The sequence below is a fragment of the Schistocerca americana genome, chromosome 6, assembly GCF_021461395.2.
Source record: "Schistocerca americana isolate TAMUIC-IGC-003095 chromosome 6, iqSchAmer2.1, whole genome shotgun sequence".
Taxonomy (NCBI): domain Eukaryota; kingdom Metazoa; phylum Arthropoda; class Insecta; order Orthoptera; family Acrididae; genus Schistocerca; species Schistocerca americana.
This window is the reverse complement of record NC_060124.1, coordinates 167,336,159-167,362,736: the sequence shown is the minus strand read 5'-3', so window position 1 is coordinate 167,362,736 and position 26,578 is coordinate 167,336,159. Positions and strand designations below refer to the sequence as shown.

Sequence of the window (26,578 nt, the reverse complement as noted above, 5' to 3'; positions counted from 1 at the left end):
AAGATACTGTAATTACGTATAAGGGAGTTTCAGGTAGGAGTATGCAGTTAAGGAAAAATGCGGATATTTATTTAATATTTTAATGTTCTGTAACTATTTATACATCAACCTGTAATTTGAGCTCCAGCGCATTAATAATTGAAAAAATAATTGTATTTTTATTCTTACGACAGACACAGAAAAAGCGAGACGACATAAAGGTTAAGTGATAAAAAATGACGAAATTCCTCCAGCCTCTATTAAAGTGTTGGTTTTATTGGCAACTAGTTTCGATGTTGTTACAACATCATTTTCAGGCCCATACTTGTTGACAGCAACCGTATGTGTCTAACACCAGTAGTCATTGGTGAGATAGGCGTGTTCCATGCGGAAGACAGGCAGTAACTGATCAGTTACTTGTTGATTTGTAACTGATCAGTTACTACCTTCCTTCCACATGGAACACGCCTATCTCACCAATGACTACTAGTGTTAGACACATACGGTTGCTGTCAACAAGTATGGACCTGAAAATGATGTTGTAACAACATCGAAACTGTTGTTGTTGTTGTGGTCTTCAGTCCTGAGACTGGTTTGTTGCAGCTCTCCACGCTACTCTATCCTGTGTAAGCTTCTTCATCTCCCAGTACCTACTGCAGCCTACATCCTTCTGAATCTGCTCTTGGTCTTCCTCTATGATTTTTACCCTCCACGCTGCCCTCCAGTACCAAATTGGTGATCCCTTGATGCCTCAGAACATGTCCTACCAACCGACCCCTTCTTCTAGTCAAGTTGTGCCACAAACTCCTCTTCTCCCCAATTCTGTTCAATACCTCCTCATTAGTTATGTGATCTACCCATCTAACCTTCAGCATTCTTCTGTAGCACCACATTTCGAAAGCTTCTATTCTCTTCTTGTCTAAACTATTTATCGTCCATGTTTCACTTCCACACATGGATACACTCCATACAAATACTTTCAGAAACGACTTCCTGACACTTAAATCAATACTCGATGTTAAAAAATTTCTCTTCTTCAGAAACGCTTTCCTTGCCATTGCCAGTCTACATTTTATATCCTCTCTACTTCGACCATCATCAGTTATTTTGCTCCCCAAATAGCAAAACTCCTTTACTACTTTAAGTGTCTCATTTCCTAATCTAATTCCCTCAGCATCACCCGATTTAATTCGACTACATTCCATTATCCTCGTTTTGCTTCGAAACTAGTTGCCAATAAAACCAACACCTTAATACAGCTGGAGGAATTTCGTCATTTTTTAACATACATTATACTAGCTGACGTCCCAAGTCGTCCGTTTCAATTATGGATATACGAAGATTAAAGGCTAAGTGCTTACTCCAGCCCGCTCAGACAGAAGGATACGCAACTGCGTGCCAGAGAAAATCACAGAATAGCCGTAGCACGTGTGCAGCAGACCTCTCACCGTGTGGGGAAGTGGCGAGAGCACGACGTGCGCGGATGGGGAGCGGCGGTGCACGACTGCGGACGATCAGACGAGTGGCGAGTGAAGCGATGAGGCCTGCCTGAATGAGATCCCAGGGCCGACGACCAGCGTGGCAACTGGCCGAGCCAGCGGCCGGAACGGACCTAAACGTCGCGTCACGCGCGCCGCACCACACACTCTGCTACCGGGGGAGTCCTTCCCAGCTCTCAGCCGGTGTACAGTAACGCTCAAGTTTGCACTTCGTGTCAGGGAACAGGCCCGCCCGGACGGCCGTGCCCGTTAACACGGTGCTTCCGGGATTCAGGGAGGTACGGATCGAATCCGTCTGGCGGATTAATGACGAGGGCCGCCGGTACGATGGCCATCCTGAATGTGGTTTCCACGCTGTTTCCCACATTAGACTAGGTGAATACTGACCTGCTACCCACGTCCCGCCTCATTTACACGATTCGCAAACATTTCGACAACATTCGAACACTTTCACATACGACAAAAGTAGACTCAGACAGTTTGGCTACACAAATTCCGTCAAGGCGGAAACGGGTGGCTACAGGAAAGGCTTCGCGCCACCCTCTACCAAGAAACATTCCCATGTTCGAAAATTACCATGCCGAATCCGTGAAGCTACCGGATACATGCCTGCAAAACAAGAAGAGATGTGAAAAAGTAGCTGTTTGACGAGGGAACAACTCTCATTAAACAAAGCTGTTTTATTGCCTTTCTGGCGGCTCCATTCAGCCATCTACGTATCTAATAGACTTAAAGATGATACATAATAGGTAAAAGGCAGATCTGGTCAAGAGTCTGCAGTGTCTAAGAGGACATACTTAAAGGTTTTCTTTATTGGCTGCACTCGGCAGGGAACTGGCATTGGCTAGCCACTGTAGCTGTACGTACTGGAATAAAGACCAGACGTTTGATATAGCTCCTCTGTCCATTATTGGTATGCAGGTAAAAGAGCATTCTTGACACAATCGAAAGTAACAAACGCACCTTGTAATTATTCGGTTTTAATCAGTCACTGCACCTTACTGTTTCCATTACCCGTTAAGTTGGCATCGTATTGCTCGCTTCATGCTCCATTCACAACATGGTAGCCGCTATCTGTCCTGTGGCAGCATCGACCTATAAATCTGTCAACTAGTGAAGTGCGGAGTTTATTCGGAGCTGTCTACTGCCGGATAGTAGCAATAGCGAAGACACAAAAAGAATCTGCTGTAAAGAGAACATATCCATAAAATCTTAAAGTTTATTTGGTGGAGGATTGTCCTCTTCCTTTAATGGCAAGAGATGATCCTGAAATTCAAATCATCGAGCATAATAACGTGACCTGAGGCAGTGGTCAACGATGGAAACCTGGCCAGTAACATTATGCGATGTGTTTATTACTCGTTTCTGTCGGTATTGTTATTAAAATAGCACTGATCGATTTCCCCATTTTTCTATAATAGAACAATAATTCAAAGAAATGGAAATTTTACGAAAAAATTACTCTTTTTTAAAAAAACGGTTATTGTAAAACCAAAAATTATAGCCCTGCTGCTACGGCGAATTAATATTTCCGTTTTTTAATCCGGGTATTAGCAAAATAATAAAAGCACCTGGTATAACCAAGACCAAATAAATATCGAAAAATACCGGTTATTCAGAACTGAAATACTGGCACCTTTAACCGGTCGGTTTTTCCAACCCTATTTCGTCATCAGGACTGCGGTTAGAACCTTCACTGCGATATCACTATGCCAGAAACCAGCATCGACGAATTTTGTCTATTTATTTTATGTATGACATGACAATGAAGTAACTCCTACATTTTGTTCACACTGTTATATCAACACGTACAGTTTTATGCCGATCCTCACACGAGATGCACAGCCCTGATGATGAAGGTACGACTTCGGAATGTAGGCCGACATAGTAAAAAAGACATTGAAAAGACATGAGATGAACTTCACTATCAGTTTCCATTTATTTTGCTGTGTCGGCATTGCCAAGAATAGCCAGTACTTATTCCGTTCCGCCTGTAGCAGCAGTGAGCTTTCCGCCGGCATTCGGCCGTACGACACGCAGCAGAGCGTAATGAGCCGGCGCGACGGTTGGGAAACGTGGCCGGTCGGTCAGCTCCGCTGCCTCGTCCTTGCCTCGGGCGCAGCTGGGCGCTTTCCCACCACGCGCGGGCTTTCTCGGCCCCCACACAGCAGCAGCCGCCGTGTTATTCCTCTGCGTGCGCACACACACAGACACACACATATATTAACGACGGACGCTCTCTGCCTCGTCTCGGACGATCTCTTCTCGCTGGTCTGGTCAACTCGAGCCTTCGATACCACACGGCGCCTTGATGCGTGACGCAGTACTGCTGGAATGGTGACGTCACTCGTTAACGAGCTTACGCGCCTAATCAGTCAGAGATTATCTCTGGTTCTTCTAACAATGGGCGAAACAATGATTACGATTTACGAGCTTTTCGAACGCTTTACGAATATGAAATTCTTATCTGGCTTGCTACTTGTTTTGAGAGATCGGGAGTCAGTTTGTGTGTTATACTGATATTAACTTACTGATCCGTAGTTTCATTTCTTCGCTTTATTCCCTTACTTTAGTCCTTTGTTATATTTACTCCTGTTCTCTCGCAGTAATTTTTGCTACATCAGTTCTTCTGTTAAACTGAATAGTCGTTTCTAGTGGTGAGAGATGGTGGATTATTAATTTTTTGCAAAAGTTGGGTGTCATCGGAAATATTGTAAACGCCAGTTTTGTGATGTTTATATGAGCCTGGCCAAGGTACCATCTCAGCGGTCATCAATGTTCTCGATACCAGTTACAGGTGGTTCGAGCTATTTTTTTTTAATTAATCGTTGTACCATGGTCCTCTGATACTTCGTTTTAATTTTGTAATTTTTTTGGGTTAAATATCTGAGTAGAGCGAGAACAGGGCTCCATAGAAATTTCACAATCGATTTTTGTCCGAATTTCCAGAGCAAAACGAAGAATGGGAAATGCGCAAGTGCGACTGTGACGTCTACTTTTGATAAAACAGATTTTGCTGCTTGAATCTCATCAGAGCAATTACGACCAAAACATGACGATAAAATGAAAATTTTTTAAAAAAAGGTCAAATGTATAGTAAAGCGAATTTTGTAAATGTAAGAAATAAAATAGACTAGAGAAACATTTCGCGCCCTTTTGACTGATGTTTTGAATCATGTACAGCAAGAGTGTCTCAACAGACTAATATCCTCTATTACTCTTTAAAAGTCTAAGTTAAACAATGAACTTTAGATTCTCAATCGGCATCTCATTTTCTGTGTCTGATTTCGAATACCATTCAAAAGCGCGTCAGGTGTTTCTCTAATCTGTTCTATTTCGTACTTTCATACAACTCATCTCAGAAAAAACCGACACTTTAAAAAAAATTATGTGGTTGTTATCTTGGATTTTAGTCCCACTAATCTAGGACACCTGCGACACTGTTAGGAATCCGAGACGTCTGAAGTGATCTCAGGAGCTTCAAATGGGGGGGGGGGGGGGGAGGGGGGGAAGGGGTAATCAGAAATTAAGTTGTACTTCTTGTCCGCTATTATTTCCATTCCTTTTTTCTGTATTGATGGTTTTGTTCCTCTGTATAGTACTTTGACAGCAGCAATGTTCCTGCTCTTCTGCGTAACGTAATTCGAGATAAAAGTCGAGAGCTACTTATTCTGTGTTTAGCTTTTAATAATCTGTACAACGAGCAAGCATTAAAGGAAACCAACAAGAAACTTGGAACGGATATTTCAGTTCAGGTAGATGAAATAACAACCTTGAAGATTGGCGATGATAATGTGATTCTGTCAGAGTCAGCAAAAGACATCGACGAACAGTTGAACGGAATGGATAGTGTCTTGAAAAGAGGTTATAAGATGAACATCAATAAAAGTAAAAAAAAGAGTAATGGAATGCAGTTTAATTACATCAATTGATGCTGATGGAATTAGATTAGGAAGTGAGACACTGAAACTAGTAGATTTGGCTATTCGGGCAATAACGGATGATGGCCGAAGTAAAAAGGATATAAAATTTTCACTGGCTATATCGAATAAAGCACTTCTGAAAAAAGACGGAAATTTTAATATCTTTATCTAAATTTAAGTGCTAGGGAAGGTGTTTGTGCCGGCCGCGGTGGCCGTGCGGTTCTGGCGCTGCAGTCCGGAACCGCGGGACTGCTACGGTCGCAGGTTCGAATCCTGCCTCGGGCATGGGTGTGTGTGATGTCCTTAGGTTAGTTAGGTTTAAGTAGTTCTAATTTCTAGGGGACTTATGACCTAAGATGTTGAGTCCCATAGTGCTCAGAGCCATTTGAACCATTTTTGAAGGTGTTTGTCTGGAGCGTAGCCTCGTGCGGAAGTGAAATATGGGCGATAAGCAGTTCAGACAACAAAAGAATACAACCTTTTGACACGTGCTACTACGGAAGAATGCTGGAGATAAGACGGGTAAATCGAATAAGTAATTAGTAAGTATTGTTTCAGTCAAAGATTGAGGTAGTACTGAACCGAACTTGGAAAAAAAAAAATTACGGCACAACTTGACTAAAAGAAGTGGTGGGTTGATAGGACACATCCTGAGGCATTAAGCAGTGGTCAGTTTGGTAATGGGGAATTGTGGGTGTAAAACATGTAGAGGGAGACCAGAGGATGATCACAGTAAGCAGATTGCAGGAGTTTGTTGTACGCACACGAGGAAGCTTGCTCTGGAGAGACTGGCTTCGAGAGCTACATCAAATCAGTCTTCGGGCTGAAAATCAACACGACAACAACCAAACAAAATAATGCAGAAACTGAGAGTCGAACAGGTTTTGTTTGTAAAATGAAAAAGTGAATTTGTAAAATAGTTTTCAAATGTTCCTAAGTTTACCATTGTATAGCACAACAACCGAGCCCATACGTTCGTGTTTTCAGTGACGCTTCACTGTACTCCCTTTCACCCATAATGAATGCGACAGTGCAGGTCTGCCTTCAGGAGGAGCGAGAATGGAATTATTCCTTTGCCGCCCAGTTTTGGGTTTTCCGTTGTTTCTCTGCAGTTCTTCAGATAATACAAAGACCTTCATTGAGGATTTGGCCAATATTCTCTCCAAAATATTTTTGAGCTATATTTACCTCTGTAATATCCTATATCCCGACGGGACTTTTTATTTCCCTACTTTTTTCCAATCACCGCTTCAACTCCATTAAACGTTACTTGCAAAGGCAAACACTAATACATCGTGAAATCTTGTGTTATTAATGTCCCGCGTTTCTTATGTGATTGCTTTTCAGAAGTGATTTTATGCAGTGCCCGACGCCAGGGTTACTGATAAAGAGCAATGTAACACAACGAAGTACCTATCATCTCGAGAATTATCCACACGCTTGAATATCGCTGCTCTGTTAACTACCTCTAATTATGAGCAGCTTCTGTAGAACTAAGCCTCCACCAGGTTGCAGAACAGTAGCCAGGTTAAAGTGGTTGTTAGCCGGGTTGCGTAAGATGCCGGGAGACAAGGTCGTCCGGACTCAAAGTCGATTACTGACCACTAACTCTCTAGTGGAGGCAGGCGGTATCAACCGATACAGCTGCAGCTCTCCAGCGTTCCCTCGTGGAACCAGTGTAACGGTTTCTTGAGATGCAATGACGCCAGTCGACTGTTTTGTATGCATCTCGTAACTGAATTCTCAGAGACAGTCCGGAAGGGATTCTCATTCTTGCGAGTGACAGCAAAGCTGAGGTCCTAACAAACCAATCACGCTAGTCTTATATAATTAACTCAATCATTGTGCTCATTACTGAGCATTTTTCGTAATACGCGCCATCTCATGTTATCTGTTGGCAAGATCGCCCTAGTTCGAGAGGTTTGTTATTGCCTACCTCTGACTTTGGGAGACTGGTCACATATACGTGTCAACATCATCACCACCACTATCATCATTGTCATTAATTCACAGACCTAATGGCTTGTTACGGTCTCCTTTCGTCTCATATATGACCGACTCACTGATCTCTTTCCTTGTGGTATGTATATTACAATTTTTAGTTCCAGTCTCTCAAACGTTCCTTACTTCAAACATGTAACACGCTCATGCTAATTATGCCTGTATTCTAGGAAGCAGTGTGCCACAGGTACTACATTAAGCTCTTTGGTTATGGGTTTATTGCGTTTATGAGCCATCTGACTAAATCTAGGAGTTTTGTTCAAAAACTTCATTTCAGTGACTTTGTGTGTGTGTGTGTGTGTGTGTGTGTGTGTTTTCCAGGCAGAACCCATTTCAGCAAATAACATTATTGCACACGATGATACAAACAGCACATTGGTCTGACTTCATCACATAATGTAAAATATAATTAAAAGATACAACGATTCTACAAAGTATATGAGTCTGACTGCAACATTGCCATAAAAGCCACGAAATTTTAACATAAGTTGCCTTTTACAAAGGCGAATGAAGTAGCAAGTAAATTTGGCAACGGAACTACCAGATTTTTTTAACATCTTTGTTTAGAATGGGCTAATATTCGCTTCCACGAGAGACAGTTGATCGTAGTATAACTCCAAAGCCGTTAATCTTGTCTGATTATTTTTTTATTTTTTTATTTTGACGATTCTCAATTCGTTATTGCACATTTATATTTTGCATGACTGTGATTAGTGTTTGTGCAGCGTACTGTTGTGCTTGTTACATTACATTACACTGCATTTATCGTTTTCCATGGATATCTTGGAAAGGACTCTCTGGGATGTGGAAAGAGTCAAAGGTTTTTTTTTAATTTTTTATTTTAATTTTAATGTACACAGAGTTATGAGCTATAATCCTTGTGAAGATATTCATCGATGGAGTAGAAGGAGTTGGCCAACAGGAAATTCTTATAGTCCTTATACAGATTGTTTTTGGTTCTGGTATTATAATCATGCTTTGCACTATTTTGTGTAAAGAAAGGTATGTTGGAAATGACAAACGACATCAATGAGTATATGTACTGAGAAGTAGTAGTTAGAATACCAAGTTTCTTAAAGAGGCCTCTGCATGATGATCCAGGACTGACACCAGATATAATTCTAATGACTGGTTTCTCAATTTTGAAAATGTTCTCTTTGTGAGAGGAGTTTCCCCAAAAGATGATTCCATAACTCATTAGTGAATGGAAGTAGGCCGAATAAACTAACTTCTTCATTTTTACATCACCCATTTCTGCTATCATACGTACTGCAAATGTAGCTGAACTAAGGCGTTTCATGAAGTCTAGAGTGTGACTTCTCCAATTTAGGTTATGGTCAATTTGTAGCCCTAAAAATTTGACACTGTCTACAGCTTTAATTTCATTGTTTGAATACATTATACTTATAGGGTCAGGTATTCTTTGTGAGGTACTAAACTGTATGTACTGGGTCTTGTCAAAATTCAGTGACAATCCATTTGCATTAGCTGATTGCTCGGTGAGATCACGGGTACTGTTTTTTATACCAATACGTGTATAATCATCAAAGAAGACAAATTTGCATTTTGTGACACTGCATATGGAAGATCATTAATATATAATAGGAGCAACAAAAAGGACCTAAAATAGAGCCCTGGAGCAACCCTTGTCTGATGGTTTCATATTTTGAATGACTATTGTTATGTGGTAAGCCTGATACAGACACATACTGTTTTATATTAAAAAGATAGAATCTGGATGATACGCAAGTGAAATGAAAAGTGTCTGAAACTCAGTCTGGCTGTTTTTGATAGACCAAAGAAGCAGCCAAGCTTAACGTGCCCATCCGACGGTCAGATCGCCATCAACAGTGGTTTCCCTCCTTGAGACACGATGAACAGGTTTGGGTTTAACGGAGGATACCGGCACACAGTTTGGTGATCAGAAACTGTACGCCATCAACTGCTGTCCATCCCTGTCAACTGCTGGTGATGACAATGTCCTGCACCAGCAGAATTCGACGAGTTAGTCTAGTTCAAGCGACCTCACTATATTTCGTAGAGAATCTTGGCAGAGAAAACTGCCTATTTATTAACATCGTTTTGTAAGATATTTATTTTGATAAGAATGGCAGTGAAGGTAGGAGCATAATGGGAATTCTTCATGGTTTGCTTATCATACTATGGGGAGCATCATTTTGATCCACCAGTAACTCTGGTGCCTACTTTGTACTTATGAAGCCCGACGTAAATGACCGAATAAGTGACTGCTAGACAATACTTAAAACTGTCAATCTGCGCTTTCGCCAGTGTAACAAAATAAATTGCCGAGACACAAGTGTCAATGAACGAAAATGAGTTCGCACCACATGCTCTAGTGGTTACCGCAGCTGTCGCTAGATGTCAGGGCCCCGGGTACAATTGCCGATTGGTTGTGAGATTTTTTGAGATTATGTGCCTGTCTCGTCCAAATCACTTCATCTAATGTTCGTCACAAAGACGCGCAGGTCACCGAAGTGGCGTCAGACAGAAAGACATGTACCTGGTGGTTGAGCAAGCCCAGATGGTGTCTGCAGCCAATAAAGCTGTAGGATCATTTCATTTCAACGAAAGGAAATTTCACTGCTGCCTTTGGATACGCGTTCGGACACTACGAAAGTCCTAAGATTCATGTACGTATTTTTGTGTCACTCACTTTTAAAAAATTTTATTTTAATTTGGAGTTTAATGACTGAATGCGAAAATCGTATGACCTGACTTAATTCTGTGATCGTGTTTCTGGTTAAGACGTCGGTATGACGAGTGAAATAGTGTGTTTGTGGCGCATAAAGTGACAGACTTGAACATTTACTTTCTTCATGTTTGTGTTGTAAGCTTTGTCAACTAAACATGCAGCCGTAACACCGTAAGGAGGCCTGGTGCCGAGATTTCACTTCAGTTTAACATCAGCGAGAAACAGGTCGTCAGCGTCCTTTTTCGTTTTATGTGGCGTAAATATTGTTTCTTTTTTCAATTTCATTTCTTATACATAAAGACTTATACCTCGGAAAGTTCACACCCGCTTCATACCACAGACGCATTACTGTTTTCAAGTCCAGTTTCAATACATAAGCCAAGTTATCTACATTATAAAGTAGGTTGTGTTACTTTTAAATTACATTTTGAGATTGGTTGACATATATTTTCCCTACCAGAATAAACACTGGAAAATTTTATAATTAAATCATTATGAGAATGAACTTCATTACGGAGTTAATTAAGTTACAGAAATACCACACCATCTAAAATATCTTATAATTTTTCACATCACATCAGAGTACTTCCGCTACAAAGCTCAGAATCGCTGTAAATTCATTTCTTACTTCAGATAATTATTTAATAGATCCATAAAATCGCCAAAGTGAGAGGTTTTGTAATTGCTAAATGATTGTGACAGTGGCAATTCTCTTTCTGGCCATGGGGGAGACGTTTTTGGGGATGCCTTCACTATACCAACATATCAAACAGGCTCAGAAAGCACTCGTCGGAGACGAAGGAAACTTCATTTACTATTGCGTGTATGTGAATGGAGCCATAATTTTCGCAAATAACTTTTATCGTCACGTATGGCACTATATAATCCGCTACAGCAATTTGTTCCGAGCAGATCACCTCGACGTCAGAGAAGGACGACGCTTGCTACACATTTGGCGTGAATTAAAGCTTGCGCCAGTTGTCCGAGCACTGGGCGTTGGCTAATGGATGGTAAACAACGGGTCTCCGCCAGCTCCCCAACCCACTTCCACAACTGTTGATTCAATCGCGGAAAGCATTTCCATGCGCACATTTGCGTAACATTCATGACAGGCGGCGGCCGAACGTTGCGCAAAAAGTGGTCCACAAAAAGGACAGAGAAAGAAAGACTTTTGTCCGGCGACGCGGTGTAACTTTATTGCCAGCAGCAGGGCCGCAGTTACGTCATCGCGCTGGAGTGCTGGAGTGGTCAGCGCCGAACGACACGGAGCTGGCCGCTCTGGAACCGGTAGCCGGCTGGTATCGCACGGCTTCGGACGATCTCTCGCGCAACACTACGTGCACCGACCCCAAAACGAAAAAAATGAAAATATGTTTCTGGACCATTTAGCTTCCAGTACGTCCCTTATACATACTTCACGCGTAACACACGTTGCCACGGAAGTAAGTGTTCTGCAAACCACAAATCACAAATAATCAAAAGTAACCATACATCTGCTCTCCTGCATGTAAAAGCGTCAGGAAATTTTATTGTGACTTTTACACGCTATCGGTTTCGAAAACGAATGTTCTTACGTTAGCCAATAAGAATGATGTACCTACATGAAAGGATCCCACTTACTACAGGCCCTCTGCTGCTATTAGTCTATATAAACGATTTAACAGACAGTCTAAGTAGCCCTCTTAGATTTCTGCAGATGATACTGTCGTTTACTGTCTAGTAACGTTATTAGAACATAAAAAAAGAATTCCAAAATGAATGTACAAGATAGCTGTTTGATGCGAAAAAAGGAAACTGAGGCTAAACCGCAAGAAGTCTGCGGTTTCCACACGAGTGCTCAAAAAAATCCATTAAATTTAGGTTACAAGGTAAGTCGCACAAACTAAGAGATTGTCGTTTACTTCGAATATCTAGGGATTACACTAAGGAACAACTCAAAATGGAATCGTCACACAGAAAATGCTGTGGGGAAGGTGCACCAACGACTGTGTTTTATTGCCAGAGCACTTAGACGTAACAAATCTACTACACTGCCTTCACCCCGCTTGTCCGTCCTGTTCTGGAGTACTGCCGTTGCGTAATGGGATCCCTATCACATAGGACTCACAGAGGACATCGAAAAAGTTCAAAGAAGAGCACCGGCCTCTTTGTAACCGCGAAACAGGGGAAAGAGTGTGACGACATGCAACTGACTATAATTAAGATAAAGGCGTTTTTCGTTACGGAGAGATCTTTTCAGCAAATTTCAGTAACTAACTTTCTCCTCTGAATGCCAAAATGTTTCACTGATTCAGTCAAAACGACTGTCATGTTAAGCTGAGAGAAAGTTGAGGTCGAACGGAAATATGTATGTTCGTTCCCGCAACATGTTATTCGACTCTGGAACGGTTGAGAAACAGTCTGAACGTGGTTCTATGAGGCTTTCCCAGCAAGTAATGCACCGCATTTTTTCTCAACCGAAAACATTCGCTAAGAATGCGAAACGTTAGGTATGTATTATTTGAAGTATCCTGAGTGAGCGCGCCAAGTTTCCGTCACTTCCGACAGTGTAGCCGCAGGACAGTTTCAAAATCGTGTCTGTAGGCGATGTACGTTACAAGCAACGTGCCGTCATTGAATTTCTCACTGCAGAGAAAGAACCTGTGCGGAATATTCACAAACGCTTGTGCAAAGTCTATGGAGCATCTGCTGTCGACAGAAGTACAGTTGATCGCTGCGCACGGAGGGTGACGTCGTCAGAAGGCGGTTCGGCGGAGCTCCACGATTTGCAGCAGTCGGGGAGACCATCCACGGCTGTCACACCTGACAACCCTGACCTAGCCCCCTTGTACTTCCACTTGTCTGGGTCATTAAAGGATGCCATTCATGGAAGACAAATTGAGGACGATGAGGAGGTGATTCACACAGTGAAGCACTGGTTCCGCCACCAGGACAAGCATTAGTAGAAAGGGCATACACGCTCTTGTTTCGCGCTAGAGGAAGGCCGTAGAACGGGATGGATGTAGATGGGTGTACATAAAACACCATTCTTTCGTGTGTGTATTTCTCATTATGTTCAATAAAGAATTGTTGAAGAAACAAATGCGGTGCATTACTTTCTGGGCAACCCCCGTATCATCACTCTCCTAGGCAGTGTGATTTTCAGAGTAACCATGCAGACGTAGATTAACGTTGCTATTCAGTAATACGTAGGGATTTCAGAAGGCACATTATGCATGTCACCCCACGCTAAGATCATTGCACAAGAAGACCGCCGCATAGTCTACAGATTGTGCATGCTCTGAGCTTCTTGCAGCCACGCTTCTGCTGCGGTACTGATGACAGCGTGCGACAGAAATGACGCGGTTAGTGTACAGGTTCTGCAAAGCTGAAGTACGTGAGACGGAAGGATTCTTGCGGGCAGCACGTCTAAATTTGACACAGATATAGCGTGAAATTCTGGCGGTATATGGACGAAATGCGATGTCGCGTCCAGTCGACAGTTTCACCGAGGCTGCGCAAACATAGGTGATGCTGATCGAGGGCAATGTTCAGGCAACAGAGGAACAACGTCTGAGGGAAACAGATTTTTCCAAAGATGAGGATTCCACACAGCACCCGTCAGGGTAGCCGAGAGCGCTAACGCCCTGCTTCCTGGACTCGGGTAGGCGCGCCGGCCCCGGATCGAATCCGCCCGGCGGATTAACGACGAGGGCCGGTGTGCCGGCCACCCTGTATGTGGTTTTTAGGCAGTTTTCCACATAACGCTAGATGAATACCGGGCTGGTCCCCATGTTACGCCTCAGTTACGCCCGTCGCAGACATTTGAAACACGTCCGCACTATTTCACGATTTACACTAGACGCAGACACTTGGGATACACTGATTCCGTCCTGGGGGGTACGGGGTGGCGGCTGGAAGGGCATCCGGCCATACCTAAAACTAACATTGCCACATCCGTTATAACCACGCCGACCCTGCGATCGCTGCGGGACTATGGCGTAAGCGAAAGAAATAAAGAAAGAGGGTTCCACACAGCAGATCTGAAATGGCTCTGTGACCACCTCTCATCTAAAGATGGCCGCTACGGACCTAAACCGATAGCCTAACAATTTTTGTGGTCATCGAGTGTAATTAAAGAAAAAAATTCTGTGGCTCCACTGTCGACTACAACCGATATGCCACTTTCCAGCGTACGACCTCCCCTGTACTGGTTCCTACGCAACCAGTACCGTAGCTAGCTACGATTCGAGCGCCCCACGCAACTGTTCGGTCCTGACCCCGGCTACGGAGCCGTTGCGGACATGGTGTAGCCACCGGGGCTTAAGTACGTCGGAAATTGGGCCTGCGGCCGGGATTCTTTGTACACAGCCAGCCTGTTATTAAAGGTCACGATCGTGAAGCGGACCGCGCCCGTACCCCCGTGGGAGGGGCGTCGCCCGCGGCCGCCGGATTTCGGGCCGTGTGTCCGCCCGGTGCGGCTCGCCCTTGAACCGCAGCGGCGTGGCGGCCGACCTTGCGCCTGCACACTTTCACGAGACACGCCCGCCGCACACTGGCCCGGCGGCGGCAGGACTCCGCCGGAGCCGTTTCCCAAGAGGTCGCCACCGCCACCTCACAATCGCTCCACAGCCACTGCGCAGTTTTACGGCTGCGCCACACGCACACGTGCCAAATCTAGATCTACGGGCCAGGTCGGAATATTGTAAACAGTCGTGAAAGGCCAGCATCTTGCTTCAGTTAAAGTTGCATCACCTCGGGAGTATTCAGACAGCGACTTCTTTCGACTGACTACTGGTCTGTCAGGTCACAAAGTACGAATTGACTGAGACTTACACTACTGGCCATTGAAATTGCTACACCACGAAGATACGTGCTACAGACGCGAAAATTAACCGACAGGAAGAAGATGCTGTGATACACAAATGATTAGCTTTTCAGAGCATTCACACAAGGTTGGCGCCGGTGCCGACACCTACAACGTGCTGACATGACGAAAGTTTCCAACCGTTTTCTCATACACAAACAGCAGTTGACCGGCGTTGCCTGGTGAAACGTTGTTGTGATGCCCCGTGTAAGGAGGAGAAATGCGTACCATCACGTTTCCGACTTTGATAAAGGTCGGATTGCAGCCTACCGCGATTGCGGTTAATCGTATCGCGACATTTCTGTTCACGTTGGTCGAGATCCAATGACTGTTAGCAGAACATGGAATCGGTGGGTTCAGGAGGGTAATACGGAACGCCGTTCTGGATCCCAACGGCCTCGTATCACTAGCAGTCGAGATGACAGGCATCTTATCCGCATGGCTGTAACGGATCGTGCAGCCACATCTCGATCCCTGAGTCAACAGATGGGGACGTTTGCAAGAGAACAACCATCTGCACGAACAGTTCGACGACGTTTGCAGCAGCATGGACTATCAGCTCGGAGACCATGGCTGCGGTTACCCTTGACACTGCATCACAGACAGCAGCACCTGCGATGGTGTACTCAACGACGAACTTGGGTGCACGAATGGCAAAACGTCATTTTTTCGGATGAATATAGGTACTGTTTACAGCATCATGATGGTCGCATCCGTGTTTGGCGACATCGCGGTGAACGCACATTGAAAGCGTGTATTCGGCATCGCCACTCTGGCGTACCACCCGGCGTGATGATATGGGATGCCATTGGTTACACGTCTCGATCACCTCTTGTTCGCATTGACGGCACTTTGAACAGTGGACGTTACATTTCAGATGTGTTACGACCCGTGGCTCTACCCTTCGTTCGATCCCTGCGAAACCCTACATTTCAGCAGGATAATGCACGACCGCATGTTGCAGGTCCTGTACGGGCCTTTGTGGACACAGAAAATGTTCGACTGCTGCCCTGGCCAGCACATTCTCCAGATCTCTCACCAATTGAAAACGTCTGGTCAATGGTGGCCGAGCAACTGGCTCGTCACAATACGCCGGTCACTACTCTTGATGAACTGTGGTATCGTTTTGAAGCTGCATCGGCAGCTGTACCTGTACACGCTATCCAAGCTCTGTTTGACTCAATGCCCAGGCGTATCAAGGCCTTTATTACGGCCAGAGTTGGTTGTTCTGGGTACTGATTTCTCAGGATCTGTGCACCCAAATTGAGTGAAAATGTAATCACACGTCAATTCTAGTATAATATATTTGTCCAATGAATACCCGTTTATCATCTGCATTCCTTCTTGGTGTAGCAATTTTAATGGTCAGTAGTGTATAATTCACGCGCATCTCGTTTGATCATATGCGACAAACTAAGGCTTTAGAAGAGAAAAATCGACAACAACAAATCTGCACAGTATCCAAGAAGTCCACGACGTCCGTCTAACCCTAGGTCGAAACAGTGTGTTGTAGTTACAAATGAAACTATTGAGCACCTGTATTATATTTCGCTGTTTGTTGGACAGAAAACAGATGTTTATTTCTGTACAATGGTATACGATAAATTACTGAAAACAGTGTCCTTTGGCAGATAAAACCTCTATCCACTGCTCGAATAACAACTGGATTCCACGATTTTAAGATATCAGGCCCTTTTGAGGTAATCCACTCATGGAGCCAGTTTTCAAGGTCGTAAAAAGATGAGAAGCGTTGGTCAGAAGCGTCATGATGCATTGCCCGAAACAAATGGTACTCGAAGTGGGCGAATATGGTGTTTCCTTCACTCGTTTCACAACATGTGGTTTGGCTTTTTCATGTAACAGAATGACTTTGTCACGTCCCTGAGTACATTGCAGGCGTTTGTCTCTAAGTGCGCGGTTCAGATTGAGCAGTTGTGCTTCGTAGCATTCAGCGCTTATCGTTTGAGCCGGTTGCACAGTGACATGGTACACCACACCAATCAGGTTGCATTTTGTCACGCGCTACAAAATTATTGTCTTTGAATCGTCGGACCCAATCTCTGCACATTGTTCCCGACAGATCATGTTCTCCATACGCTTGCAGTAGCAAACGATGACTTGCCGCAGCAGATTTCTTGAGTGAAAGCAGAAGACAGACACTTTCCCAAAATGCAGTTTTGTAAAAACAAAACCCGACACGTTCCAAGCACTAAACAGGTATGTTCTTTTCACGCCACTGCAAAGTCACACGCAGATCTGAAAGCGTGATGTTTCTACTCTAAAACAGGCCACGTGTCGCTATCCGCTATGCTGCGCTAGTACCACTGCTGCCCTCTCTTTGTTGACAGGCAGAATTAATTCAACCTGCCCATATGTTTTAAACATAGCTGCACAACAGCAACGGTTCCACGTAATAAATTTACGGTCGGCTGTTTATAATTTTACTACTCATATGTATCCAGTGGATATGTTTGTCCACAGTCATCGGGTTAGAGATCTGTAAGCGGTGATGTCCTCTCTGACACCTTGCAGAGCGTTTCAGGTCTGCTCCGAAGAGCTTGCTTGTATTGTATTGTATAATTCTACATTAGATGTTGAGGCGCTTGGGACTTGATTATTCCCCATAATGATTTGTCTGGCGTGGCAAGAACTGGATTTCGTGGAGAGTGTTTCAATGGGGCTGGACATGTCGTCCAACCCAGAAGTCTCGAAATTGTTCATCAGGGAAGTCACGACCCAGACGAGCAAAATCTGTTGGAGCTCCGTCCTGCTCTAACCATACGAGATCCATGACTCCCTTGTCTCCTAGCTGAGTTGTTGACCACGTTTGCAACATGTCCAAATAAAAATTTCCATTGAGGAACCCTTAGAAAAATTATTTCCGCAGTTCTAACCGGCAAGAGAGGTATGGACACCCTGTACAAGTCAGATACTTGAAAAACGACGCCTTTTTGTCGACTTTAGAGATATAACACTATTAATCGAAAAGCGATGTCGTGATGTGTGCTAAAATCTCGCCGAAACAAAAGCGAGGATACAGAATTCAAAATGCAGAGGAAGGGTAAATGGTGAAATGCCAGAGGTTCAAAAAAATGGCTCTGAGCACTATGGGACTCAACTGCTGAGGTCATTAGTCCCCTAGAACTTAGAACTAGTTAAACCTAACTAACCTAAGGACATCACAAACATCCATGCCCGAGGCAGGATTCGAACCTGCGACCGTAGCGGTCTTGCGGTTCCAGACTGCAGCGTCTTTAACCGCACGGCCACTTCGGCCGGCCCAGAGGTATTTGAGTTTAAAGTAAATATCCCGACAAAGCGACAGTCTTTTCCCTGTTGTGTTTAATTTGGCCCTGAGGAAAGTGTTGAGGGTAATGGCAAAGTCGAACGTCGGAGACGACGAGGTAGAAAGATAAATATTCTAGATTGTGTTGATGACGTATTATTTATAGGACAGAATGAAGGAGAGCTCACACAGCAGTGAAAATGTTAATAGAGAAGGTTACAGAAGACGACCTGCAAATAAACCAAATGAGAACCAAAAACCTCACTATTAGCAGAAGCAGCAGGGCCAACACCAAATTCTGTAGCGATCAAATAGCCTTTGAAATCTTCACGTACCAGAGGAATCCATTACATCACAAAAAGCTAATGCATCATGAAACAGTGGCCAGGGTCCAAACAGGCAACAGAGCACGTTTTGCCTTTGGTAAGTTACTCAGCTGCAAGATTCTTTCCAGAACAACCCGGACCATACGATACGAAGCACTACACTAACCAGTAGTTTCAAATGTAACTGAGACATTGATGTTAAGGCAAAATACGGAAAAGAAACTTACGAGCTTTGAAAACGCAAATCTCAGCAGATAAAGTGTACCTATTAGAGAAAAAGAAGCGTGTAGACGAAGGAAAAATGGAGAGCTGTGGAAGAGTCACAAGAGAACATGGGACAAAGTAGCACAAATGAAACAAAGGCAACTGTCTTGGTGTTGGTATTTAACCTGAAGAGAAGCAGAAATTGTACGAAAAGAGCTGAAAGAAAACGTGTGGAGTAAGATTTTGGGGAAGAACAGGACAAATATGTTTCGATAACAACAGAAAAGATATATCTAATCTGGGAATAGGTGAAGATGACAGGGAAGATGGCGGAGGATTTTTGATGAGGAGAAAGACAGAGTTTGATTCGAGTGTTCACCGTAGTAAATAGATGCGAATTAAACTGTCCGCTGGTGATTGGTTGTGCAAGGTGTAGCTCAGTTTGTCCATCACTGCCGCTAAAGTGAAGCAGCACATCGTTTCTTAGCCTTTCATAAATGTTTTCAACAATCTATAGTCGGCCGGCAGTTAGATAATTTCATCTCAGCTACGATACAGATTGTGTGGAAATTAAGTTCCCTGATGTATCCACCCCTTCGGTAGTGCTAGTATTACACGTAATAACGGACAATGAGTTAGCTAAGTATAACAAGTGTCATCTGTCTGGCTAACGTCAGGTATTAGAAATTATTGGGAAAGAAACCACTGTACTTTTTAGAATAGTATATACACATCAAATCTTTATATTATGTTGAAGAATAACGTTATCTACTAAGCTCATCGATGCAAAGCTGGAGAAAGAAATCGAAAGAAGGTAATGCACATGCATTCATAGGGATTGACAACTACAACTTTCTGTACAATATTCGACAACCGAAACTTACCTACTCATATTTAATTTAACATAATCATATGAAAGTGGAGTGTCAATGTTTGTCACCTGTCGCTAAACAGTTTCATTTTCAGTCGCAACCGCGAACAACTTACACAGCCATTCCCGGTTTCGAGGTCCGTATCATTTTCAGATGGCCAGCCCTCTCGTGACTCTCCATCCGCCTGCGGACGTCGCCCGCAGTAATCGTCACTTTAGCTCTGCAGTTGGATAAGAATCACAACAGGACTGGCTAACTGAGGACTGCTTAAACTTCGAAACGGCTAACGGCTGTTAAAGTTGTATGCGGCTGTGACTGAAGATAAAATTGTTTTCAAGTCATCTTCGTCCGCTGATGCGAGCGATTACCTCCGGTGTGGCCACTGTCTGGTCACCCAATAGTCAAATATTGTTAGCGACATGATGCTGCACGAATTTTATCCTGACTCGTCGGCCTTCACAAAACCGTCAGTCGCCTCGGTGTTTTCGACTCTGTTAGATAGGCTACGAGATCTTAATGGCTAAGAGAGAGATAAACCACCACAAATAGTTGGAAAGATGAAGCCTGACAAGACAGCTGAAAGCTGGCAAACAAGGTAAACATTACGTCTATCGTGTGTGTGAGATTCTAAGGGGAGATGAGAGAGGGCTTCAAAAAGTAAGTTTCATATGTCGTCGCACGCCAAGAGCATTACGCAACAAGTACATCGCAGAAGGAATTACTTGTAATGGATTTCCTGCAGACACACTTCCGCCTCTGCACAGTTAACAGATGCATCAGAGGCCACAGTGTGGGAGTGAAATGACACGGCAAGTGGAAACGTACTCCAAAGTTGAAGTAGCGGGACAGTAGGACACTTCGTGAAATTCTGGTGGAGTGTGGACCAGATGCAACACTCGTAGTGCTATGGAACCAACAAACGTACACGGGCCGCACAGACGTGGCTGGAGCCGACCGGGAAAGGAAGGCCATCGACATCGAGCACAGACGGTAATATCCAGGCAATCGCAGAAACGATTCAGGGTAATCACACATTTTCAAACGATAAGGACTTTCACTCATCGATCCTCGAATCGCTTGGTGACTAACAGTCGGATTTCTAATGTCGAGGAATTGAACGATTGTTAGAACCTTCCGTCCATTGTTTAAAGAGAAATGATGATTATGTCGAATAATAGTGTCAAGTATCTTTGTCATTAGGAAGTGTGGTGTAGCGTTGAATAACAAGAACTTGGCCTGTTGTTACTGTGGACCGCGATGTTCGTATTTGTTGCAAGCTCATGTTATATGAAATAAATGCTTTTTATTATTTATTGTTTACAATATGTAGATTGTCCAGTAGCTGTATTTGATTTATTTTCCTGGCATATCTAAAGATGGCCACTATGGACCGACAGTAATGATGAACTCTCCTCTTATTAGCTAAATGGTGCCGAGATATACTGAGTCACCTCGTGCACTGTTGAATACTCTTAATAAACCTTCAGTTAAAGTGCTTTATTTAATAACTGAATCAATGTTACTTTTCATTTTCGACATGGCATTAATCGTGTTAAAATATTTAAAGCATGGTGCAACCAGGAAACAAAATGGCTCATAACTCCGACGTAACATACTAACAAATTTTCAGAGTAGTGAGATGTAGTGCATGTGTGTAATCGAGCAGATTTGTAGCATCAAGCTGTGTAATTGTAGGCTACTTTTCATCCAGTTTCTGTAAAATGGAAAAGACGTGTAATAGCGTTCGGCTTAGATGTTATAAGTGTTAACCGCTGGAGACAGACAACACGGGCAAAAAATTAAAAAAAAAGCTATAGGATGTTTCAAGAAGATTCATCCGATTTCAGAACACTATATCTTCTACATGAATGAAGATAGAAGCTTGGGGTGAATTTTAACTTACACGAACCACCAGAAAGGTTTATGTTTTCAAAAGAATCGTTCCATTTTACAAGAGTATATCTTTTACATGCGTCCACAAGAAACCTTGGGGTACTTTTCACAGTTACGTTTAATACTGAACTTTGTATTTATTCTCCGCCGGACGCACGACGACCAACAACACGGTAGTCAAATTCGTCTCTTATTTTTGGGACCATCTTTGGAGCACTGCGTTCACTGCTGTTGCTTTGCGTCGTCGCCCTTCATTCAAAGATTCGCAGTCGAAGATGAGTATGCTCCTTCAGTTTTAGGAGGCGCAATGTTGCACCTGTTAAAACTGAGAGAAAAAACCCTTTTGTTGGCGTGTTATCGCCGTCTTTAATCGACACAGAGTGGGTTATGAACAAGCAAGCTATCATTATCAGGAAAATCTCTACCGGCAACTACATAAACTGTGTCGGAAATTGGCAATTTGTGGTAAGATCTTATGAGACCAAACTGCTGAGGTCATCGGTCCCTAAGCCTACACACTACTTAATCTAACTTAACTAACTTACGCAATGGACAACACACACACCCATGCCCGAGGGAGCACTCGAACCTCCTATAGGGGGAGCCGTACGGACCGTGACAAGGCGCCCTAGACCGCGCGGCTATCCAACGCGGCAAAACTGCGACGAGATAAACTTTTAGTTTCTATGCTTATATTAAAATCAAATCGAAGTCTCTATCTTTATTGAAGCACAAAATGTAGTCTTGTGAATTCGGACAAACTATCTGAAGCACCCTGTGTTACAGAAGTTCACCCTGCTCTCCTCGCCATCTGAAAAGCGGTCGCGGCACATCCAAACTGCAATATACATGGAAGTGGTAACAATTTCGGTTCAGAAAATCACCACACACTTAGTTGTGTTCTCTGAAAGAGCCGCCATAACAATGTACAAGCGCCCAGTACCGACTGTCTGCGACGGCGCCGCAGCGGAACACACGACAAGAAAATTCCGTCGTGTTGCACGAGGCGCGGGAAACTGAGAGCCCAGTGAAAGTGTCGATACGGCCGTGAGCTTCTCCCTCAAAAAACATAAGGTGCTTGTCCCGTGCCATTGTCAGCGCCGGCGACTCCAGGAAATTACGCTTAGACGCGCCCGGTAGTTCCGTTTTCCGGGTACTGACCGCCCCGTGGGTAACGGCCAGTTGCATCCCATCGTGGAAACGTAATGCGCAACAAAAGCTGAAGCCTTTCGTAATGAAACTGACGGGATAGTGATACGAATCCACACAATATCTGGAAAAGTCCCGCGCTCTGGCCCTAAACGGGCCAATCGGGTCCCACAATCCGCAATGTCGTCCTCCGCAAATGGCGTCACCGGATGCGGTATGGAGGGTCTCTCTGGGCGGTTTTCGGGTTTCCGGACCATGGAACCGCCACTAATCGGTCTAGAAGCCCCTCAGTTGACCTCATGGGTCTCAGCGCACGCCAGTGCCAGTCTTCCCACCAAGCAAAACTTCATGGTAGTGCTGGGAATCGAACTCGGGACACCCGCATGGCAGGCAGCCGTCAGCTACGGAGGCCAACAACGATTTTACGTCTGGTACGCAAAAGATTTTGCTCCTCTTGTAACAGCAGAGTATCGCAGGTCGCTGGGAGAGAGAAACGTTCCTAGTGATTGGAAAAAAGGGCAGATCATTTCCGCTTTCAAGAAGTGTCGCCCGACATACGCAAAAAACTATAGACCTGTATCTCTGTCGTCGGCTTGTTGTAGAATTTTTGAGCATGTTCCATGTTCGCGTATTATTACATTTCTGGAGAATCTCCTCTTTAGGGACCAACACCTGTTCCGAAAACAACAGTCGTGTCACACCCAGCTCGTTCTGCTCGTGCACGACTCCTGGAAACCAGAGGATACCGTCTTCCAGTTTGATACCGTGTTCCTCGACTTCCACACTACCACCTAATGAACAAAGAACGGTCTTACGGAATATCAGACCAGCTGTGTGACTGCGCTGAAGAGTTCCTGGCGAAAGAACGCGTCATTCTATTTTCAACGGGAAGAAATCTTCAGAAGTAGAAGTAGCTTCTGGCGTAGCCCAAGCGAGTGTTGCAGGACCATTACTTTTCATAATATATGTAAATGACCTTCTGGATAACGTCGGAATTTCCATGACGCTTTTCGCGGATGATGCTGCTGCATGCATAGAAGTCGCAGCAAAAGGCAAGAAGACCTGCAGCGGACCGACATTTGGTGCAGGTGTCAGTATTACCCATTAATAGGCAGAAAGACCCATTTTGGAATGATCACTGGAAGCAGTCACACCATAAAAGGCCCAGGAGGATGCGTACGGTGCACTTTAAAGTGGAACGACCACATAAACCAAATCTCAAGGAAGGCCAGTTCCAGACTTAGATCCATTGGAAGTGTAGTCCACCCACAAAGGAATTAACGCAAAACCTCCGTTCGACCAATACTTCAATATTTCTCGCCAGTCTGGGGATGCGTACCAGACAGGACAGACAGAACAAACAGATGTAAGAAGAGCAACGCGTTTCGTTACAGGTTCATTTAGCAAGAGCTAAAGTGCTGCAGAAATACTAGCCCAACTCTGGTGGCAGATGCTGCTACAGAAGCGTTCTCCATCGCTGTGTATATTACTGTGAAAGTCCCGAGAGTGTACAGTCCTAGAAGAGTCGACCAGTATATTGCTTGCTCGTACGTACATCTCGCGGAAAGAAAGTGGATGTGATATTAAAGAGACTCAAACTCAGACGGAGGCTTACTAACGACCGTTCTTGCCGCGAACCATTGCCAACTGGAACAGGAGAACGGGGAGGGGACAACGCTAAACAGAGTACCCTCCGTTACGCTTGTGGCTTGCAGAACATAGGTATAAATATAAGTGTACTGCAGTTTCAGAGACTGTTACACCAAACATGTTTCGCTTTTATTGGTAAGGCATCATAAGCGGCGGCTCTGTACTACTGCATACGTAATATGTTTCTACAATTCGATCCTTATAGATCAAAAAAAGATTTTTTTACGAATGTTGTGTATAATTTACTCATGGTGTTTATTGTTTCTTGTTACACATTTTGAAGTCGATATGTTTTTTGCCCCTTGGTGCTAGCAGAAGTTGCAGTCGATAGAACTTGCTTTCACTCTCGCGCCTCGCTTATAATAAGTCACTTGTCCTACCATATGCGTTCTTTGCAGAAATTAGCGCAATTTCTCTTCACAGAAGTATTACTGAATTTTGACAAGCAATGCGCCCGTTTGAACAACAAAAACATAATACTTGATTCAATGTCTCAAAGTAATTTTTAGCCCAAAAGCACTTTTGGCATCGTAATTAACAAATAATCCTAAAACTGCGAATGCAAATTCTGCAGTAATCAGTTTTATCTCGGTAAGTAGCGTTCCAGGTACAGCCCTACTGAATAACTCCGGCGTTATTAAAAAGAATACACTAATTCCTTTCTCAAGCAAACAGTAAAAATGAGATTTTCTATCGACACCTGATGACTCATCTTCTTTTCATGTCGTTTTACCTGTTCACAAAGTCCATAACACGTTTCTTCCGTGAAGTAAAAATCGGCAGTCTCCCTTGTAGCTTTCTACAACACCGAAAAAGTAAAGCTACTTTGCCTTACAGTACAAAAATTGCCGTGTCATTGCTTAGTTCACTTCCTGCATCGTGTTCCCAAGGTTCTGAAGAACTGGTGGCGTGGGTACTTGGCCGATGTTGCTCAAAGAAGCTGCTTGTCTTCTGCCTCTGTGCTGCACAGAGTTCACCAGCAGTCACTCCTATTATGCGCCTGCGTTAAAGATGGGTACGACCAATACGGCACAGAAATTAACATCGGTAAGCTCGAAGAAGCAAAAGTAGGTCTTAGGTATTTATAAGAATCTTAGAGCAATTAAAGGCCAGTTAAGTAGATACTTTCGCGAAATTTGTGTATAATAATTGATGTCTCTAAATTTGCAATGGACCGCGGTTGAATCGTATCAGCGACAGAGTTTGATGATATATGGTGCTGTTAACATTATTATGATAACGCAATGAATCTCTACCGTCCGCGTCACTTCTAGTGTGTAAAAATAAATAAATAAATTACATGTTAATCCATAACTATGGATCGAAATCCTCAATAAGACTGTCATTGCAAGCACCAAAATGCAGAGATTGTAAATTCTCATAACCCGAGCAACGATTTATTATTAACAGAATCTACGAGCAACGATTGGCTGTGTAACGCGTGATTGAAATAGGCTAACAATGTGTCTTTCTTTGCTGTTTCAGATACACCACCATATGGATAAGGACATGCTGCGGTCCGTGTTCCACGTGGAGTCCCACGATGAAGGTAAGCGACCGAATACTGCATTTCTTCCTAATACTGAGACAGCTCGACAAATATCTTTTGCTGTGATTTATTTACAATGTGTTGTGTAAGAAAGGCGAAATTACTTACTGCTTCAACAAACCAATAACAAATTTTCGAAAATACATCCACCTTTTACTACGATCCTTTATCGTCAAGTGCTTATGGAACAAGTGTTATGTTTAAGCACTTAATTTCATACTTTGTGAAATTCTTAGTAATACATATATGTAAGCGTAAAATGAGGATGTAGGTAAATCTCACAGTTCACTGCGCTTTGTCGTGGTTTTGAGTAACTGGATTTTTGAATGGGGGATAGGGTGGTTAATTAATTTCCAAATTTCGTTGATGGTTCAGAAGCTTCGTTCTGATTTATATCAAAAACCCAAGAGAAATCCAAAAACTTCTCCGCTGTCATTAAGGTGGCACAATGATCTGCTATTGTAGAATGGAATCTGAACTTCGATAAAATTTCCCAGGTGCATAAACTTTGATCCTCTCCGACTCAAAAGCACAGGCACAGGCTTACTTATTGTTTCTGGAACTTCAGTCCATAACGAGAAGTATAGCTACACTTCATTCGATACGGACTTTCTTGTGAGAACTGCGATTTCTAATTAAAATGGAAAAATATATAATTATGTTCTGATTCGCATATTTTCATCGGTCT

At 43.6% G+C, this 26,578-nt stretch overlaps 1 protein-coding gene across 1 annotated transcript in view; it reads left to right on the top strand.

Annotated features, from left to right (window-relative positions):
- Window positions 1-26,578, top strand: part of LOC124619259 (A disintegrin and metalloproteinase with thrombospondin motifs 1) — a 474,635-nt gene that overhangs the window by 207,642 nt on the left and 240,415 nt on the right. The window contains exon 3 of the mRNA XM_047145524.1: window positions 25,827-25,890. Within this exon, the coding sequence (XP_047001480.1) occupies window positions 25,827-25,890 (64 nt within the window). The remainder of the gene's footprint in view (window positions 1-25,826; window positions 25,891-26,578) is intronic.